We start from the raw sequence: 21681 nt of genomic DNA, 5'->3' as shown, positions 1-21681 counted from the left end.
AGGCCCGCTGCACCTGCCCCTCCCCCCCCCCCCCTTAAAAATACACGTCTTGGGTTCGCGTCGGTACCGTGTACTTAGGGGCGCCCCAATCCTGCTTCCGAGAACGACGCGCAACTCCTGCTCCTCACAAGCCAAGGAGGGACACTGTTTCTTAGTCCCGGGTCAGCAAAGTGGAGCATTTGACTTTTGGGTAGTTACGAAGAGATGAAAACTGAGGCCACCTAGTTATTGATGGAAATTTACTTTCGCGCGACCAGTCGGTCCATGGTTATGTATGGAGTACTAACTGCCTGTGGGGACGTTGCACAGTATAAATACCAGGGGCATGTCTAGCGGTTTTCGGACCGTGCCACGCTTCGCAGGGTAGCAGCGTACCGCACAAAAAGAGGAAGCTGCTGGCCGCTGGCCGCTGACAATCTAGAGTTCTAGACAAAGGAGAGGTGGCCACGGAGGACTCACGTGTCCCGGTACACTTCCAATCTTGCAGGGAGGAGACGGAGGGTGTCAGGCACGACGCTGACCATCTCTGCTGGTGCAGAAACCCTCGCCTTTGCCCTCCTGATCTGTGACTGAGAAACTGAAAGCATTTGTTGTTCTAGGGGAAGGTGAATGACAAGGCGTTTAAGCAGCCATCAGCTGATCCCTGTAGCTCTAGCCTGACCCAGGGGAGAAGGTTGTTTTTGTCCCTTTGGGTAGAGGAGGGGCCCTTCCCCTACCTGGTAAAGCCCTCAGGGCCTTTCCGTTTATTCTGGGGAGGGGCTGCAAAAGGGAAAACCTCACTCTAGAGAAGCAGGTAAGATTTGAGTAACACACCGTTTTCTTTTTATTTTCTGATTGTAAGAAAGGGCAATCTCACCAGCAAGAGGAGGTGATTTTTAACCCTTTCAGTTCATAAAGCATCATNGGCTAAATGAAACCTTAGAGACCCAAAAGAGTGAACCCATCTCCACAAAGTAAGGGTTTTCTTTCTGGTGCCTAAAGATCAGATCCACTTTGCATATACTTTTTCAAAAGTCAACATACGTCTACACGCTATCGTAGTCCTGGGTGATAAAGAAGGCTCTTCGCCTTTTCTCAGGAGAAAATTAAGGTCAGGGCTTTCCTTTTCTGCATTCACAACTTGCCAAATCATGACAAGTTCAAAGTCTCTTGCCAAGGTCAGACTAGCTCAGGGAAGGGAGATTTCTGCAAGGCACAAAACTACAGAAGTAATACATGTTCGACTGGTAAGTGTGATGTGTATTGGCAAAGGTGAGATTCCTAAAAAGTTTTCAGTGGAACGCTCGCCTCTCGGTGTCCTATATGGCTCTATACCTATAAATAATAAAAAGGCTGATAACATTGCTTTATGTAAGCAAGCTTAGAAATCACTCTCAGATAAGTGCTTTTGACCTAAATCTTGTAGCTCCTCGATCTGACATATAACCCCACAACTGTGAAATTCTGTATGAGATTTAACAGTCGCAAACTGCCAACTGACCCAGCCATAAAGCAAGCAGAGATAAAGATTTCCGGTCCAACATGATACAATTAGACATTCACCTTCTATTTATTTCAGTGCAGCTGAGCATTTAACCTACTTAAAAGCCGAAGGTTTTTCATTAAACTATAAATGCTTGTTTATCATTCATTCTATGCCACCTCCCCCTGCATCCTACAAATTAGTCTATTATGAATGAAAAGATTAGTTTATTTCAGAGAAAGGAGTAAACAGGAACGGTTTCGGTAAAATCCTTCTAGACATGCAAAGATAAAAGATGGCTTTACCACACAAAATAATCAGATACAAATAGCTGTTCAGAAGCAGCACACCTAAGGAGTACTTTAATCAAATATTTAGGTTACCTGCCAAAAAGACCATGATCTCTTCAAAATGCAACGCGGATTAAAGTGTTATCTAACACAAGCAGAAAACTAACCTTGGAGTGGAAGTTTGAAATGTGTTCATCATAATTTTCATGTCTTTGGATAGAGAAATCAGCTTTTTCAGCTAGATTGCAAAACTGGTTTAAAGTATTCCCTCGGCGTGGGGCGAATACCACTGCTTTCCCCTGGAACATTAAAAAGGAAATTCACACATTTTTAAACTGGAAGGCAACCAAACGCAATAAACATTGGGTAAAGCATTTAATGCACTGGTCGCAGGTAGAAAACACAATTGTTCTTGAGACAGCCACGCAGGACGGGCATTCACAGCGAGAATGATTTCAAGCGCAGATCTACACCAAGCGAGAAGAAATACGTATATTTCATATTCAAATGTTGCAATGTTTTATCCTCCTCAAATAACGCATGTGCTCAACAAAAGATGGCCCAGAGTCGGTGTTCTGTGCGACACACACCTCTCTTGGGCCCAGTGGTCCCCACGCCATCAACTCGATGTCAGAGTAACTGGTCCGCGGCACTACCTTGAGGTTCTAAGCAGCTACGAGCACGTCCACCACACAGTTCCAGAGTGTGTGGCAACGGATACCTAGAGATTTAGTTTAGTGCTGTGCCCTGAAAACTCAGCTCCAAGAAATTCTCCATAGAGACAAGTAACTGCAATCTCTATTGGAGAATTTTGCATGTTTCTGTCCCGCCGCCAGCCTTCTCTGGGACCGTGTTGTCAGAGACGAGGCTTCCGGATCTTGGTTTCCAACTTCATCGGATCCTTCATTACAGTCATCATTGGAGCAAGGCAGCTCCTTGGCGGTACCCACATGAGTGTTTTTCAAAGAAAGTGGTATAATGCGGGTAAACACGCTTTTCTAAATAAGCTGCACAACGTCATGAGATTGTTGCAGTGGGGAGGATGGAGGAGCTTGAGTAAAATCTATACCGGATTTCAGAAGACCATCGGACACAAGACTCCGTGATGTCCGTTTGCAGACTCTCGGGTGCAAGTGGACTTTTCCTCGCCCTCTAAGACATGCCCAGAAGAGCTCAACTTCAGAATCTTTTCTTTTTGCTTAAAAGATGACCGTATGCTTCTGTTAACTTCAAGGTTATACTTCACTTCTGTGGAAGGTCGCGTTGGGTTTTGAGGGAATCATGAAAATATTTCTTACGAAAGGTGGTTTCTCATTTACTGCTGCCAACTATTTATTGAGCATCTGGGATAGGGGCTCTCTTGGTCGCATTTACGCTTCAGACCACCCAATAATGCAGGTATTATCAGTTCCATTTTACAGGATGCTGCGAACGGTTGAATAAGTGGCCAAGATGACAGAACCGGCAAATGATCGGAAACTTACCTGACTGCAGTGCTGATGATCTCTCTACTACACTATGTGGCCTCCTTATTAATAATAGCGATGGCAATAATAATAATAAGTACCACTGTGTTTGGTGCTTCACAAACCTTCCCTTCCATCCCATCAACAATTTCCTCAACGACCTTGTGCGGTAGACATTACATTGTACGCATGAATAAACAATCAGTGGAGGCTTTGAAGAAGATGAGGAGGAACTGTGTGGCAGAAAGTGTTCTGGGCTTAAAAGAGTCTCCACCATTACACAGCTGTCACCGCAGGAAAATTAGAAGAAGGGGCAAAAAAAGCCACCGAACTCTTGAACTAGAAGGGACCTTCGGGATGATGTAATCCAATCTCCTCAGTCACCCCAGCTGACCCACTTAGGTTTCTCACCAAATGGGAAGAATGAAGCCTGCTCCCCTCCCCAGTTCCAGCAAGTTGTGAGGGTCGAATGGGATAACGAATGTGCAAATAATTTGAAAATCAAGGTTATGTCGATGTAAGACTAGAACCATCTACAGCACTTAACAGTGCCAGAGAGATTCAATCAGTTCTGTCTCCCTTTCTTTCCCTCATTTACCTGCGAGGAAATACACTGATGCAGTGTCCTGGACATCAAGTGTATTTTCATACTGTGTTTACATAGACATGTACACATTCAGGCACATAATTATAGCAGCACCAATCATGCCACCACACTTCAGGTTCTGTCAGCTTTTCCAATATTAATTGCTATTTTCAGGTGTTTTTCAAACTTAGCAGCAAAAATTCACTTTGATGTGAAACTAGATATAATACATGGTCTCGGCAGGGGAGCAAAAGTCTCCATTAAAAAAAAAGGGAATACTAGTAGGTCATTTTAGTCATTTCTAAGAGCTGGTTGCCAGTCTGGATCTGTGAATAATGGAAGTTGCTTTATTTTCAAGTCACCTGCAAAAAATTGTCTCACAGTTAGAAATTGAAGAGTTGATTTTTTTTTCAAGATTTTTTTTTAAGTAATCTCTACACCCAACGTGGGGCTTGAACTGAGGACCCTGAGATTAAGAGTCGTGTGCTCCATCAACCGAGCCAGCCTGGAGCCCCTGAAGAGTTGATTTTTAACAGCTCTTATCTAAGCTACATATCATAATGTTTACAGGGCTACAGGGCTCTTGGCTGGGTTGGTGATTATATTTGTGAGCACATGCTCCCCACCCGCACCCCTTGTTGGTTAGGGTGAGTGGTCGGGGGACCCAGCTGAGCATATGGCATATTCCTCTCCGCCCAGACATCTCTCCCTCTCTAGGTCCCAGCTTATCTGTCCATCCCTAACTACTCCGTAGAACAGCAGCTGCTGCCCCATCACGCTCCCCTGCCCTTCCCCCTTCACTTTTGTTCTTAGCGCTCATCACCACTTACAGACATTATATCCCTATTTGTTACTGCCAGTCACCTTCAGCTAGAATGGACACTCAGACAACGGGATCTTCTAATGTTTTATTCACTGTATTCTTTCAGTGCCTGGCATATAGTAGACTCTCAATCAATACTTGTCGGGAGAAGAAACGAAATCCAGATGTTGAATAATCTGAGAAGTGCAAGTCTCAGGGAGTTCGAAGGCCACATTCTATTGCTTATTCTTGAAAAGTGATTTTCTCCAGGAAGCTTTTACAGAGTCCATGGCTCTGATGGGATTTCAGAGGGCAGCATCCTGTGCACAGTACTGTGCCCACAACAACGAGAAAGGGTGAGCAGTAGTTTTAATCTCTAATTACTCACTTAGGAGTTTTAGAATGCTTTCTTTTTCATTTTATTGAATACAGACACCTTTGAGATGTGAATCAATATTTAGGAGGGACAACAGTACATCATCCATTCATTCAGTAAATGGCCACCGAGTGCCAGCATCCACCCCATAAGGAATGACTTTAGAATTCCCCTTGTCCCCAGTGGAGCAGGACACTGGTACAGTCAGAGGACTATGCCTTACAATTTAGGCTGCAAAAATCAAAACCAGAAAAAAAAATATAGATTTCAAATTAGCCCATCACTTTAGAAAAATTACTTTCAATTTACCAAAGCCCAACTTTCTAGGCATTTGAAGTCCTAGAATCATCTTAAGCTCAGAATGAACACTCAATTGAACGTAAAATTTTGACTGATGGGCAGAAATCTGAGGGAATTCATTTATCCCTGGAGAGGAGAGAGGAGTCGCACCACTAAACAACAATGATATTGTTTACATCGTGAGCTCAGCTGTTGTTATTTTGCTAGACTAATCTATACTCATATATTAAAGGGTGTGTGCTTCTGGAAAAAATAAGTATGCTTCAGATTTCTTTTTAAAAGGAATATGCTATGCCGGCGAAATGCCTTTATTCCTGTTTCATTTCCAGGCAACCAACTATTAAATACCAATTACATGTTTAAGCTTTACGTTTATGTTTTCTTTACCTGGTTTCTGAGATGCCGCCTGTGCCTGCTTCCTCCCCTACGTCTCTCTCAACCCCCCTCCTGGCTTCTCCACCTGCCCCTTGATTGTCAGGGGTCTCCAGGGACCCTGCCTACTTTTTCTTCATGTTGTGTTCGATGCTAGGCAATCGTACCGAAGTCCATGACTTCAGCTCTTACTGATACATCAACACTCCCCAATATTTATCTAGAGCATTCACCATAGTCCAGGGCCCACCCATGTTTTCAGGTGCCTACTAGGTGTCTCTCCATGGGAATGTTCTGAAAGTATTTTTTTTTTTTTTAAGTAGGCTCCACGTAGAGCCCAACTTGGGGCTTGAGTTCATGACCTGAGCTGAGATCAAGAGCTTAACTGACTGAGCTACCCACGTGCCCCATGATAATGGAGTTGATTTTTGTTTTGTTTTGTTTTTTAAGTAGCTTCCATGCCCAATATGAGGCTTGAACTCATGACCCTNAGGACAAAGCACACTGAGTACCTACCAGGCACCAAGCATCTCCATACCCTTCACCTTCAAAAATGAAGTTGGAAACCAGAGAATTGTGGCATTGCCTGTAAAACCTGTGTCATTGTCATCTGCCGTATATGATTTTCCGACTATGTTTGAGTTGTGTCCAGGGTGACATGGGAGGGTGAAAAGCCGACCAAGAGCAGAAGTGCTAATATTCTCACATCCCATGTAACTGCAGCTGCTTCACTTTTATCTGTTTTACAATTGGGGCGATGGCTAAAAATGTTTTGACTGAAGGCTTCTCCATTTAAAAAGAGTTTGAAAACCACGGACATGGGTCCCACCTTTCTGGGAAGGCAGGCAAAGTCCAGCGTGACCTGACGCATGCCTAGATCTGCAGCCCCGGCTCTGGCCCTGCCCCCATACCCACTTTGAGCTCCAATCAGGCCAATGCACTGTAGTCCCCCAACTGTCCTTTCATGGACGCCATGTGTCTTCAAACTTACGAACATTCCCTTGGGTGAAATGCTTCTCCTACTCCCAGTTCTCTGTCTGCCTGGTAAATCCTACTCCTCCTTCAGATCCCAGATTAGACACCCTGTCCCTGAGATGCCTCTACTGACCGTCTCTGGCCTCAATGCTGTGTCTCCTCCTTGTTAGCCACTTTTGCCCTCTGCTTCCTCACCCAAACCTCTGCTGTATCTTTAACACATCATCAGGTGATTGCTCACTTGTTTGCCTCTCACGCTAGACTGTGATCTCGTTCAGGGCAGGATTTCATTGTGTCTTATTCTATCCCCAGGTCCTAGCACAGCATCTCAGCATCTGGGGTCTGAGAGGTACTCAGTAAATGTCTGCTGAACAATTCCTTGGTAAATTTCCACTCAATTCCCTCTTCTCCTTCTTCACGTCTTCTCTAGCTCCTAACTATTCAATTTCACATACAAGTTGATCCACGATGGTGACCTAGGAGACTTGCTGCTTTCCAGCTGTCTCTTACTCCACTGCAGCCTCTCTGCTGGCCAGTTTGATCTTTCTAGGACCCACATCTGACCACACCACTGCTCAAACTCTTTCATAGAAATAAAGTGTCTATTTTCCATAGAATAAAGCCCAGTTTCTTCCCATACTGTCCTCAGCCTTTCATAAAATGGCACCCCAAATTAACTCTTTAACCTCATCTTCTGCCCCTCCCAACCCTACCCCCCAAACCACACAGCTTCCTACCCTCCAGTCAGAGCACACGTTTTGTTGATCCCACAATGCAACATGCTTGTTCATGCTCTGTACCTGTGAGCATCGTTCCCTCCACCAAGGGAGGGAACTTCTAGTTCCCTCTGGTCCCCTAGTCCTCTTCCTTCTAGTCTCCTTCCCTTGAAGCTTAGGGTGCCTTACTATTAGAGACCAAAGTCAAATGCCACTGCCTCTATAGAAAAACCTCCATCAGGCAGTCAGTCACTCTTTCCGGTGTACCTCCTCCCCAGTACCCATCACACTGCATTGCAACTCCTGGTAGCTCAGGCACTAATCTGCCCTGCTAACCTGAGATTCTCACAGTGCTCATGATTCAAATTTACACCCCTATCCCACAAGCCCAGCAGAGTGCTAGGTAGTTAGTAGTTGCTTAACAAATGCTTGTTGCATCAAGACAGAGTCCAAAGCCTTGACTGTCACATTCTGTTGAAGGTGTGCATTAGAAAGACTGTCAAATAAAATCCGCACCCCACTATATACGACTAAAGGCTGGGCTCTTGTAGGCCATTTTGTGCCGTCCACTGGGGTTCCACCTGTGAGTGGGTTACATCTCCACAACCAGGTTATTAATTCTTTGGGGACAGAGACTCAGCCCGACCCATGCTGAACAAGCACCTGGGTGGACTTCAGGAAAGAACTTCTAGAGCCAGGGTCCTACTCTGAGGGTCTTAAAACAATCTGGAGGCTCTCTGTTCTTACAACTGAGAGAGGCCGGTATGGCTGAACCCAGTTTCTCACCAAGAACAAGGGTGAATTTGTTGGGTCTCTGACCCAGCCAGCAGACAGGAAAATAAGGACCCTTTAGCACCGTCTCAGTTCCCTGCCCTGAACCCACACTCACAAGGCATTTCCGAGATAAGCAAAAACAGAGGTTTATACAGATGCATGCCGAGATGTTGGATTAAAAAAAAAAAAAAAAAGGAAGAGGAAATCTGTCTGCTCTTCGAAAACCATGTCCGTGATTTACACGCAGAGCATGCTTTGCATATAAGCGAGGCTCCAGGAATTGGGTGGTTAGTTAGGGCCAGTTTCTAAAGGTTAAAGGAATCCCAAGATGGCATTTCTGAACTCTCGACAGCTGGTTAGCAGCAACGAGGTGGAGAGTGGTCAGCACCGCACCACCTCCGTCCCTTTGGGTCTCTGAGTAAATTCACACCATCCAGCTGGCTTGGGGTCCCTCCCAGCACCGAAAGCCATTTCAGAGAAATATTAGTAGATACCATGTGTGGTTTGTCATTTCCAGGCTAAAGTTCAACCTGCAGGTTGCTGTGGCTGTACTTTAAATTACATTCTGGTCCTCTGATATCAGACATTGCTAATGTTCTTTGAAGACATACAACAAAGCGGGGTGGGGGGGTCACCTCTCAATCAGAAGCAACAAGAAGCCACTCACAGGAGGGAAAAAGATGGGGGGTTGGACACTTTGGAGGAACACTGCTTCTTGGAATAAGTAAATGCTGCTGATTTCATTCCTTTTAAATACCTATTCTCTTCTTTTTACCTTTTTACGTTTGCTAGAGGGTTCCCGGTACATTCTTGCAGGACTCGAGTGTTTCATGGCTTCTTTCAACCAGCAGGTTGAGGAGAGTTCCCAAACATTTCCTGCTGAAATTTGGGCTTCGTGCAATGACTCTGCAGCCACAGGCGCCCATTTGGCTGAGGAGCTAAGGTCAGCCCTGGGATTTGACATCGGTGCTGTGCCAAGCCAGGAGCCCACGTTGGTGGCTCAGCTCTCTCTGTCCCTTTCACACGACCCTGCTACAAAATCTGAAATGCAGGGAAGCCCCTCCTCTCCATCTACCTTTTTGGCTTCTGGATCATATGACCCCAAACAGACAGGTGACTTACTTCAGCTAGAAATCAAGGAACCACATACCCCAAAATGGCAGAGTTCATTTCTTCCTGCAGCTCACCCCTTGAAACCTCACGTAACAATTCCTTCCTTAACTGCCATCTAGCACTAATCTCTCTCCTCTCACTCTTTCTGTAGTAAAAAGTGTCATTGTCACCCACATACACAGTCCTCAGTGGGACCAACGAGGGGCCCGCTGCCGGCACGCAGGAACTGGGTGCAGGAGGGCCACAGCGTGTCCAGGTGTGTGCAGGAGTCACCAAAGTTCGGGTCAAGAGAAGGGTGTATTCCCCCCCCCACTGGTATTCCTACGAGGAAGTACTTTGCCCTCCCCACGGTCAGAATGCCTCTCTGGTTCTGTAAGAGCTGAAATATATTCAGAGCCAGTGGTATGGTGTGCTAAAGCTTTCTGCGCATTGGCTTGTTCTCTCCCCATTTTACAGATGGGGGAACTGAGGCTTCATAAGATGAACCCATTATGTGCCTATATCTGAACCTTAAGCTTTCTGACTCCAGAGCACAAGCATACCTTCCCTCCAGAGGAATGACTTAGAGAGGGAGTTCCAGAGCCTGCTAGTGCTAACTTGGGCCTAGATTCATGCCCCACACCGCCCTCCATCAGCCAGGTCAAGTGTCCCTTTGAACAAGTGTCTCATGAGTATTAACCCTGACAAGCTAATAGAGCAATAAAAAAAAGAACCAATATTCATTCTGGAGCGAGCCCTGTGCACCAGGCGCTGTGCGAGGTATTTACATATGTAAATATCCTACATCAACAGAGAGGTAGGACTTATTCCTCCCTCACCTGGAGGTGATGAAACTCTGGGCTCTGAGAGCCTTGATGGTCAGAGCAGACTAGGGTTTTGTATGCAGATATTTCTGACTCCACCCTCTAGCTTGACCCACTTTACCAGCAGAAACTGGGAATAAGAAGCATTTGCCTGAAGTAGTTTTCATAGAGCACCCTGAGAACTTGGCAGTTCTCTCCTTGAATTTGCTGAGCTTTCAATTACCAAGAACTTGGGATCCACCAATGGAGCCCCCTATGTTATTTCGTTGTGGGCTTCTTGTGGTACCTTTAACACCAGGCCCACAAAACCATGGGGAAGTTGTCTGGGCTCAAGAGAGCATTAAAAGCAGCTCTAAGTGCAATGGAATAAACCTCTCATGATCTCTTAGTCTTCGATTGTGATTTCTGCAGGGGGAAAGCCTATGGAAGCAGAACAGCCCGTCCTGAGAGCTAAGAACAGGAAGGGGTTGATTTTGGCTGTGGTTACACCCTGCTCTGGGTAACCAGCCCACTGGTACAGGATATGGAGATGCTGGTGGCCACCGCCAAGTCCATGCGGCCCTCCTACCACCCACGTGATGGAGGCCCAGGAAGTGCAAGGGCCTTGCTTCCGCAGAGCTCCCAATGGGGATGAGATTCCTGCGCAGTAATTTGGGTATATCCATGTGCCACACACAACTTGGATTTCCCCTCTCATGGTCGGTCTCTTATGCCTTAGGGTAGAACACCCAGCAGCCTTGGGCATCAGCCATCCCAGGAGGGGCCTAGGCAAGGCCCCCTCCTCCCATTTTGAATGCTGCAGTTCATGGCAGGCCCCTCTGCTCCGCATATACAATGGGCGAGTACCACCTACCCCAGGGCCCTGCCTCATCCTTCTCGAGCTAACGGTGAGGTCCAGCTGTTGCTAGAAGGGCTGCTCTGTGGAGCCACACTTCAGGCAAGGTTCCGGGTTTCATAAAAGGTACGGAAGAGCTGCTAGAGATTCCAGTCCAAAAGGCATTTAGGACTATTCACAGCCTGGACAGTCTTCTATTGTAAATCACTCGAATGATTTACAATAGATCCTAGGTAAATCATGCAAATCTCTGAAAAATGGAGTATTTGCCACCAATAGGCTTTGAAGGGTGTTGTGAAGTACTGTTTGTGCAGTGTGAGATCCAGGAGTCCTTGAGAGCATTGTATTTATGTATGATACATTTTCGCAGAGGCCTTTACATCCATGAATCTCCGTGCCCTCTCTGAAAATCCTGACCTTGCAAGGGCTCACAAGAATCACCCAAGGCTAATGGGGGGATGAAGAGGCCCCCAGTTCCTTCTTCCACCCTCAACTTGGGCTGCTCACTCAAGCATGCTTGGAGCATGCGCCTTCCTCGCCTCAAGACCTACTACCCATGTCACAGGGGGAATTGAGAAGGCCAATTTAATTTAATTGATTACCACTCACCAAGCTGTGGTTACTCCTCTGAGGGGTCTATTTAAAGTTTCTGAGCTCTACAGAGATAACAAAATAAAAAGCAACGCTGTAAGGCAAAGGACGATTATCAAATTGCTCTGGGAACCTTCACTGTGAAAAAGATATAAAAGAAAGATGGAAAGGTATTAGTCCAGAAGTCTCATCGAGGTCAGAGAACTAGAGCACACCTTCTTAAAAAGACTTTTGGAACAAAACTTTAGAAAATACTTTTGCGCGCGTACACACACACACACACACACACACACACACACACAGTCCTGTCTTAGAACTGCATTAACATTGTTAACCTATTTTAAATTCCTAGGGCACAGCAAGAGTCTCACATACTTACAAGATTTTTTTTTTAAATGCATGAGCTTTAAACTCGTTTTCTTCCTTTAAATAGATGTATATTAACTCTCCGGTTAGGCTGCAGGACCTCCTAGCTTAGTGGAACAGCCCAACAACATAAGAATGGCTACAAACTCTGTAATTTACTCACAGGCATAAATGGATATATAAATGTAAAAATGTGCACAATATTTTATGCCGTGCTTGGCTTCATTGTGACCTAATGTTTATAATATGTAAATAATGGCTTCCTTTTAAAGCAAAGAACTTTTAATATACAGATTCATCTGAACTCCTATTTTTTTGGATATAAACAGAAATAAAAAGAAAAAATATTCTTTTGCAATAAATAAACACCCAATGACAAAGGTTACCATTGAAGGGATTTGAAATGACAGAAGTCAACAGAAAACTTTCGATATCATACTTCCACTTTAATATGAAGATATGGCTATCAAAGGAAAAGACTCCAGAAATTCTTCGATAAAAATAATCTCACACTATCTTTGAAGCGGTTTCATTTATTTTACTACCCACTGTGTTCCTTATCAGAAGACCAAGGGTAAGAAGTTTCCTAGTTATGATTAGGAAAGAATCTGATAGATCAGAAGACCCAATTGAAGTTGGACATAATAAGTATTAAAGTATTACATGACATTAATCCTGCCATTCCATTACTCTCTCCATCTTTGTGCACAGACTAATTATTCCGAAGCCAGTGTTCAGGAGAAAACAGAAACATACTTACTCTGGGCTGGAGTAATCTCTTTATTGCATCAACAAGGCTGGCTCTGTACTGGTCCAGAAAGAGGCTGACATTGAGAAGAGAGCAGAATCCAGATTAAACTGGGGTTCCAAGTCTAACGATACTAATGGAGAGAAGTACAAGGCTAATTACACGCGTTTACTCAACACTAAAAAAGGAGAACCTGTTTCCTTCCATTCACATGTCTCCTTGGAAGAAAAAAAAAGAAAAAAGACACTGCGGCTGGTGTTATCCACCGGAAGCCGCACCATCAACACGCACTGGCCAGGATTCACGCATGATGGGGTCACGTGTGAATGATGAGAGGATGATTTCTAAGCTGCCGTTTGGGGGAATCGCCTGGTTGAGATGAAACACTCTCCACCATGAAAGCCTAGTTTCTGTGGTCCTGGGCCATCAGCCCACAGAGGGTGCGATGAGGCCACCCTCCAGAAACACACACCTGCCCTGTGATGCCCACACCACAGAACAGATCTCAGGTGGGGATGGTTTTTAGTGACTAAGAGCAGCCCTGAGGTCAGACTCAACCGCTCGCTGACCTAGGAGCCAACAGTTCCGAAAACAAAGCCCAGATTAGGCAAGGTATCACAGAAGGCTTTCCTCCTTGGACCTCCATGTTGATTCCCCCCCTCCCCCCCAGTTCACTGTGATTTTTCTTTTTTCTTCTCTTTTGAGAATTTCTTCTTTTTTTAATGTTTATTTATTTTTGAGAGAGAGACAGAGTGTGAGCGGGGGGAGGGGCAGAAAGAGAGGGAGACACACAATCCGAAGCAGGCTCCAGGTTCTGAGCTGTGAGCACAGAGTCCGATGTGGGGCTCGAACCCATGAACCATGAGATCGTGACCTGGGCTTAACCGACTGAGCCACCCAGATGCCTCGTCTTTGGAGAATTTCTGTTGTTACTCTGTCACCCCTTTGGCTGGGTCAGGCTAAGCCTGTCTTTTACCAGGCCTTCTCTTGGAAAGCTGGGGCAGATTTTTCTTATCTGGGACTTGCGGGCTAGAGCATCGAGCAGGCTCCTGCATCAGCCACCACATAAGGGGCCTAAGTGGAGCCCCCTGCTCCCATTTCTAATGCTGCAGTTTGGTGTGGGCCCCTTTGATTTGGCCTCCCTGCCCCTCACATAGCATGAGTTAGTACCCCCAATTCAAGGGCCCTGCTTCATCATCCTTGTCAGAGCCAAGGGTGACTCCCAGCTCTCAGAAGGAGGGCTGCTGGGCTGAGCCATGCCGCAGGCAAGCGCAGAGCATGGTGCAGGGTTTAATGGCACTTGGGCTCTGAACTCTGCTATGTATGGCTAAGTCACTCCACACGAGGCCTTGGTTTCCTGGTCAACAAAGGCCCACCCATATGGCTGTGGTGGGGATCAAGGCAATACTATATATTAGTTGCCAAATATATGTTGATTACCTACTACATATGAGAGGCTGTTTTAGGCATTGCAGACAAGCTGTGAATAAAACAAAGCTCCCATCCTCGAGGAGCTTCCGGTCTCTATTCATGGACACACTGCAAGTTCTAGTACAACATACACACCCAGAAGGCGCTCTGTAAGTATCTGCTCACTGGCTGGCTAGAAGCGCAATACAGTCCTTGAAATTGAGCAGCTTACAGAGGGCGTTGGTTTTGGTGACCCTACAACAGGCTCTCTGTACTCCTTTATGGGTATTGCTAAGGAAGAATCAACTCTTGGGTAGAACATTTCACCAATCACGTTCCCTTCTGAGTCTCTCACTTGAGATGGAGGAGTGGGGGAGAGCACTGGATGAAAAACTGCCAAGAAGTGAGTGCTTGGGCTTCACCATGACATGTGCAGTAGAAGGTTCTTCTATAAAAGGATCCTTTGAGCACTGGAGAAAGCATCCTTTCAGGATGAGCTAAAGTCACGTCTAGAGTGGGAACCTTATCCTGCTCCATCCATCAATCAGGACAACCCGAAGGTGAGTCGGGGGAAAATTTTCCTATCGTTCCATAAAAAAGGAAAAAAAACAAGACCTAAATCTTACAGCATAGAATGTGTCTGGTTCAAATGCTACAAAAACTTGCCTGTAAGTCATATTACTCAGTGATTAGTAATCATTAAGGGTTGATAAGAAAGGAACCAAATTCTATCTAGGTTCTCTTCAGGACTATATACCTTATTCTTCAGTGAGGTAATAATATCTTAAATTTTCATGATGAAGCATCCTGGTTTTATTTTTTAAAATGACTATCATTGTGGGGAAAAAAAATCTGTCAGTTACTCAGGCCCATAGTAGATTGGGCTGGTTAGGATACACGACATTAAGCAAGAGACCACTCTTCAGTTTATACCTGTGCGTTTTATGAGCTGGTAAGATTGTCAGAAATAATCAGCACCTTAAAAACTGAGCTTAAAACATAACCTTATAAAGCACTATTTTCGCTCAACGTTGATGATATGACAAAGATATTAATATTGCAGCCTACTGGAAAATGCGACTTAACACCCAAGCACCCATTCCAAATAGGCATTTGAATGGCAGTGTTGTCTACTCCATCCTTCCAAGTCAAATTCCCCAAAAGCAATTCTTCTAGTTCTCTAATAAGTCTTTATTCCAAGCAAGCTCACCTTTCTCCTTAGCTCTGATGCAGAATGTATAATGCTTTGTAGGATATGTCATATGAGCAATTTCAGTGTGCTTTAGTGGGAGTGATGTATAATCTCCTGAAAATTCACCCCTTAAATAAGTCCTAATGGGGCTCAGAGAACAACAGTAGCTTAAGTGGATCTATTTAAAAAAGGCTGAGTGGGTCACTGATTGGAATGGAGATACCATTTCAACTCTCCCTTCCGTTACTGATCAAAATACATGGACTGTGGCACTAGTTTGACTATTAAAACACACACACACACACACACACACACGCACAGCCCTCTATACAATACACTTGTGGAATCAACACTCGCTTTGTTCCACTGATCTGAATCACAGATTTCACGACAAAGGAAAGGTGCCAGGCCATTTTCACAGCCTCCCTTAGAATCAGAGTTTTACACAGAGCACAGAGTGCCCGCCCCTCCACTCATAGAGAAATTAATTAGTGCAGGGGACAAGGAGACATTTCTCGGTCAATATCCACAGAAAGGAAGGCCTCTATGTCATTTTTAAGATGACATGGGCTAAGTTAAATTCACTATTTTGGATTTAACTTTCAGCATAAGAATGGTGTCTATCAGTATTTATCAAGTGATTGCTGTGCAGCTAAGGGCTGATGGGGGGGGTCTGATCTCCCATGGGGCTACCCCTTAGGGGGCCAGATCATTGGCAGTTTGCTTATCTTCGTTGGGACTGAGTTTTAGGTGTGGGGTGAAAGGGCTGGCTGCATTTGGGTTAAAGAATTTTTCAGGTGGCAAGGCTGTGATTTAGAGCTATCCATGAGCACAGCATCTGGGAGAAAACAAAGGAATTCTAGAGCCCGTTTTGAGACAAAAAAATTTTGGGGGGGGGAGCCACAAACACACCTGAAAAACCAAGAACGGAAAACAGAAACAACCCACTATACATAGTGTAAAAATGCTGAGGGCGTAACCACCCCCCATTTCTCTGCCAAGTTTCAGGCACAAACATGATGCTGATCATCCTGTACACCTAGCTTGATGCATCAGGCTATGGGTGGCATTTCAGACTTGCTTTCCAAGCCTTGAGAGAATCCAAATGTATGGAATCATGTTTATTTTCGCAGAGCCACAATAAGCTGGAAAGCCATCAGACACTGAATGAAAGTGTTCATTGGATATATATATAGATCTATCTATCTATCTATCTATCTATCTATCTATCTATCTAATCTATCTATCTATATCTTACTTCCAGACTCTTAGAGATTATCATGATCGAACAGGAGTCTGGAAAGGCAGGCTGAAAACTAACAATCACTTGCTATGCTAAACTCAGCAAGGACCAAGCTGGACCACATTCCAGTAGAAAGGAACTCTTACATTAAATTCGACGTTAAACAAGTCAACTGAGGGACTTAATAGGCAGGGTTTTTTTCCCCTACACCTGTGGTTAAATATTCTAATATTGTGATGTTTTGTCAACAGCATCCTTTTGCAGGCGTACCTCGATTTTTTTCCTCCTGTTTATTTCAGAGTTGACATTTTACAAGTTATTCGGGAACTGTTGAACCATGAAACCATATTTCATTGTCAAAAATGCTGAGTGGTGAAATAACGGCTAGCTTTCACCACTTCGCCTCTTTATTTTTGAATCGGGTGGAGCTCCTAAATTTAGATGTGAGCAAAGGAGACTGTCTCCTCAGGGAAATAAGTCATTCCCCCCAGAGCTCACAGGTTTCTGAATGTTTGAATGTAAATACATGAATATATGAATGTTTTAAAAACATATCACCCGCTCGTTGTAATCATGTGCGTTTTCCTTGAACCACAACGTGGGTTTGGAATAGGTCTGTGAATAGAGCTTGTTTTCATGTAAATGGGATCAAGCAGTACCACTGGTTAGCTATTCAGAGAATAAGACAATGCCACCCTGGCTGGAAATGCTTCGGTAAGGATTTAATCCATGCACCTCATATCTGAACTCCAACTCTTGTTTTGTATCCCTACGGCCTAGTCCAGATCTCCTGGATAGTAACTAAAGGCTGGTGTCCAGCACTGTGATCTATTTATGCGTGGCACCTATTTCGGCCACTGAGTACTTCAGGTTTCATCTTGGAGGTGGTGTCTAAAGAGAGGTGTGTGTTTTTTTTTTTTTTTCCCTCTTCTGGAACATTGTGAAAAAAAAAAACAAAAAACGTGGCATGTTTCTGCCAGCCTGTCCCCAGAAGCATCCCCCACGCAATAACTGACAGAGAAACACCAAACTGTCAGGACATACCGGGCTCACAGAGCCTGCACATCCCTGCTATGTGGACAACATGCATATTATAAATATCACTGTGCTTTCTAAGTTTCTAGGCAGCCTACCCATCCCTCTGAATATGAAGAGAGACCATTACCAAAGCATTTCTTTTGGAAATAAGATCAGCATTGCAGTGAGAGTAGCTTAATGTTTCGCATTTACAAATGGGAAATCATAAACAGGCTGATATTCAGGCACTTTACCACACCAGGGGAAAAAAAAAACTTAACAACTCACGCATAGAAAAGCCATTTATAAAATAAAACTTGGTGTATTTAGTTCATTTGAATCCGTAAATTCTCACATAGCTCCTAGCTGTGTGTGTGTGTGTGTCTGTGTCTGTGTGTGTGTGTACATCTAACATTGTGCTATGTTATGTATTTTCAATGAAAGCCTTAACCGAATATGCATTATGTATATCAGTTGTACGTGACCCTGTTGTTCGCTAGGGGAAAAAAAAAAAGACTATTTCTCAAACATGCTGTGTGGCTATTTTTAACCTGAGAACATTAATCAGAAAAGAGCTTAAATCTTACTTCCTCTGCTTGTCTCTCTGGTACAAATAGGATGACATGGTGTGAGTGTCCGTAACACAAGGTCTGACAAAGCCAGGCTGTTCTGATATTTGTGTGAAGGACACATTTAACTCTAAATCGCCCGGCCAGACCTTTCTCCACATATCAGAGCCCACGCGCGCGACCCTCGTCTAAGCCTCCAAGAAGAATTCTCCCTGCTTCTCTCTTCCTGCCGCTCTCTGATCTGACTTTCATGCTTCGTCTCAGCTAATCCTGCCAGCGTTATCTTCACCTGTGCAATGAAACCTTGGAGGACCCTTTCTCATCTTTGGTGAGGAGAGGCGTTTACTAAATTACTCGCTCAAATCGTATGGGGAGGTTTCAGCTCCTTGGGTTTGAGGAGGTGAGGGATGTAACATCAGGCGCAATGTCAACGGTTGGTCCAAAATCTGTTTGGAACAAGGTCTTCTGAAATTGGGTGCAAAGACACTAAAAGCCCACGGAAAACTAGCAATAGAACTAATGACTTATTTTCCCTTGAGAAGTACTCTTCAGAAGAAAAAAGAAAGCAAATCTAATTCCAATGACTTACGTAGAAGTTATTGAAACTCTTATTTAAAATAATAGTAATAATAATAATAATAATAATGACTGCCTTAAAAATTTCTTCCAATTCCCCTCTGGGGAAAGTCTTCTTCTCCAGGTTCTGGACCTTGTAACTGGGTGGATCGATACACTAGAACTTCTTCAGATTCCGAACCTGTGTTTTCAAATCTAACCTGTCATAAAACCATGATAAAACTACACATAAGATCTTACTCTTACCAGGGGAAAAAAATACTTTTGAACTGTCAGCATTTCCCGTATGCTGAAATCATTGTTATTCGACATGCATGAAGAAAATACCTAAGATTATTTGAATAATTATTAAGGTTTGATACATATTTATCCAGCAACTTAGGATCAGACTTTCATTAACAGTAAGTAGATTGAGCTAAAAGAGAAGACAAGATATCTAATGTAAATTATTTTTTAAAAAGCAGGCACCTGACAGAGATTTTAATATTATTTGCATAACAATAAAATGTAATTTTATAATTCCTGTTTTGTGTATAATTAAATATCATAATTGAATACATTGAACACTGAGATAGCAAACATACGTTTAAGAAAAGATATTTCCCCAAAGATATTCCACAAATACGTTTATTTGCAGGAGCACATACGCGTGTGTACACACATCTACATATATTCCCTTATATCAATAGTCAGATCTCTCCTAAGAAGTAAGCTAATTGAGCTGTTTGTGTTGATAAACTCCTTTTTCTCCAGACTATTCCTCTCCGAGCCATAATTATTTGCAATTTGCCTAAGTCGTCCATTTACTGATACGTCAAGCATGAAACAGAGGCAATTCCAGAAAATGGAAACGCTTCTCAAAATCAATCTTTGGGAAATAATGTGGTAGAAGTTACTGTGTGATAGAAGACTACCTTATAACTGTCACATGGAGATGAATATTAATTTGTTGAGGTTAAGGTGGTTTTGTGCTTCATTTGTTGACTTTGCTTAGCCGTCAGCAAAGCAGCACAGCCCAATTACTCCAGCAAAGCGATTTTTTCTAACAGGAGTTTTATGATTTTTATGTACTTACCAGTCAGCACACATAACAATGTCAAAATGTCCTTCCAGTTGAGCGACATCTGTCTCATTATCCCATCGTAAAACGCTTGAGGAGAAAAAGATTTTAAAAATTAGACTTAGGGTCTTTTTTTTTAACTTCTGATTTTGAGCTATTAACATTATTTTTTGTGGCACTTGAAATTATTTAAAGGGTATATACAAATTATTTCAAAAGGTATAATAAAAAAAAAATTAGGATGTAACTGTCTGCTCTGTATTTTATTTAGTCTTCAAATCTAGAAGAGGAAGAATTCTCTATTTTGATACAATAGTTAAGCCTGTGCTAGTTTTTATAGTTTTCTTTGGTAGATGAACCAGGGAGAAACATCTTATTTTTACCACAGTCATTACAATGAGTCTAGACTCTTAACATCAATGAGGTACATATTGAGATCAAAGTATTCCCCATCTGGCTGGAACACAAATTTATAAAAATAAATGATGTGAAACTTAGGGAGTATCTATCTTGCCTGGCACGTCAGTTGCATTTCTGATTGAAGAAGTGAGCAACTGGGCAGGAAGAGAGAAAAGAAAAGCCAACTTTCATTTTCAGTAGTTTAGATTTTAGGCACATTGCAAATGTTGCCCATCTTAACACTTAGTCTCCATAAGAGGGTCGGGTTTTAAACCTCATACAAACAACAATAATTAATAGCACATATTTAAAAATTCTAGGCCAACTGAAGATTTTAAGTTACTTTTAATTAACAATTGTGATAATTAGCATTTTACCACATTAAAGTATTTTAAAAATTCTGTGCTTATGAGGCCAACCGAAGATTTTAAGTTACTTTTAATTAACTATTGTGATAATTAGCATTTTACCACATTAACGCATTTTAATGATTCCTCTCTCTGCACCAAAACTGACTTGCAGTGCTATTTTTTCAGAGGAAACTTGTGCTCCTCTTTTCTACTTTATTATTTAAAACCAAACTGAGTGAACACATCCTACCCTGTCCAGCTATATTTGCTTATCCTGGTGGGTTCTTTATTTCTTCTGTATCTTCCCCGGGTGAAAAGCCGTGTGTTCGAATACAAAAACAAGTCTTATTTTGGTTAAGTCCAAAAGTTCTTCCCCTATACGCTTATATACGTGAGTGGTAGTGAATTTCTTAACGTAGAGAAGATTAAGCACATCACCACGAAAATGTCTATACAGGCTGAGCATCAGTTCCCCATCCACTCATTCGACTCATCGTTACTGAGCACCTACTGTGTGGCCGGCCCTGCACTGTGCCGCGGGCTCTTTCTTCATGATGGCAGCCTAGCAGGACATGCAGACACACAAACCCATAATTCTGATGCTGTGTCCTCTGTGTCACGTAAGCATACAGACATAATGGAGCTCCGGGAAGGGCTTTCCAGAGGAACGTGTTATGCCATGACACTTGGACAGGCTTCATAAATTAACTCCACTGCTGTACTTAGTTGGGCCTACTGGAGAGCCAAGGAATGGAAAAGCCAGGAAAGCCCTAAAAGACTAAGGCTTACTCTGTTTTCAGATTAATTCCTCAGAAACTCCATGCACCTGAGGAGAGTGGGACACAACCAACACCAACTTTTATGGAAATATCGAGGCCTCCAGGGCAGCTGGAACTCCAGCTCGCTGGGAAACCGGGCCTGTTCAGCCCTCATCAGAGACCTAAGAGTCCTAGACCGTTTCTACATGAACAAGCTAGTTGAAAGGAGCGATCTCTGCTTGATCTCTTTTCAAATCATAAAAGTAACGTACCCATCACACACATCTTAAGAAAAAGAAAAGCGTTAAAATTATTCATAATCCTACCATTCCGTAAACCATTCTTTAAAACGTGCTTCTAATACATAAGTGGTTACTAAAGCACATGAACAGAAAATGTAGGAAATCCTGTGGTGGGTATTGTATATTGGATTCCTGACGTGCTTCAGTCTTTGATTCAACAGAGACAAATTGGAGAGACAGGGGTCTGGGTAGCAACTGGCTGTGAATTAGCACAGCAGATGTAACAGGAG

The 21681-nt window shown here is 43.5% G+C and overlaps 1 protein-coding gene across 1 annotated transcript in view; it reads right to left on the bottom strand.

Moving 5' to 3' along the window:
* The window catches only part of LOC144219241 (calmodulin-lysine N-methyltransferase-like), a 203860-nt gene that overhangs the window by 4161 nt on the left and 178018 nt on the right, over positions 1-21681 (bottom strand). The window contains exons 6-8 of the mRNA XM_077749198.1: positions 19658-19732; positions 12588-12651; positions 1920-2051 (exon numbers count right to left, since the gene is read on the bottom strand). Of these exons, the coding sequence (XP_077605324.1) occupies positions 1920-2051; positions 12588-12651; positions 19658-19732 (271 nt within the window). The remainder of the gene's footprint in view (positions 1-1919; positions 2052-12587; positions 12652-19657; positions 19733-21681) is intronic.

The sequence above is a fragment of the Crocuta crocuta genome, unplaced genomic scaffold (genome assembly GCF_008692635.1).
Source record: "Crocuta crocuta isolate KB4526 unplaced genomic scaffold, BGI_CrCroc_1.0 scaffold118, whole genome shotgun sequence".
Classification (NCBI taxonomy): Eukaryota; Metazoa; Chordata; class Mammalia; order Carnivora; family Hyaenidae; genus Crocuta; species Crocuta crocuta.
This window is presented reverse-complemented; position numbering and strand designations above follow the sequence as displayed.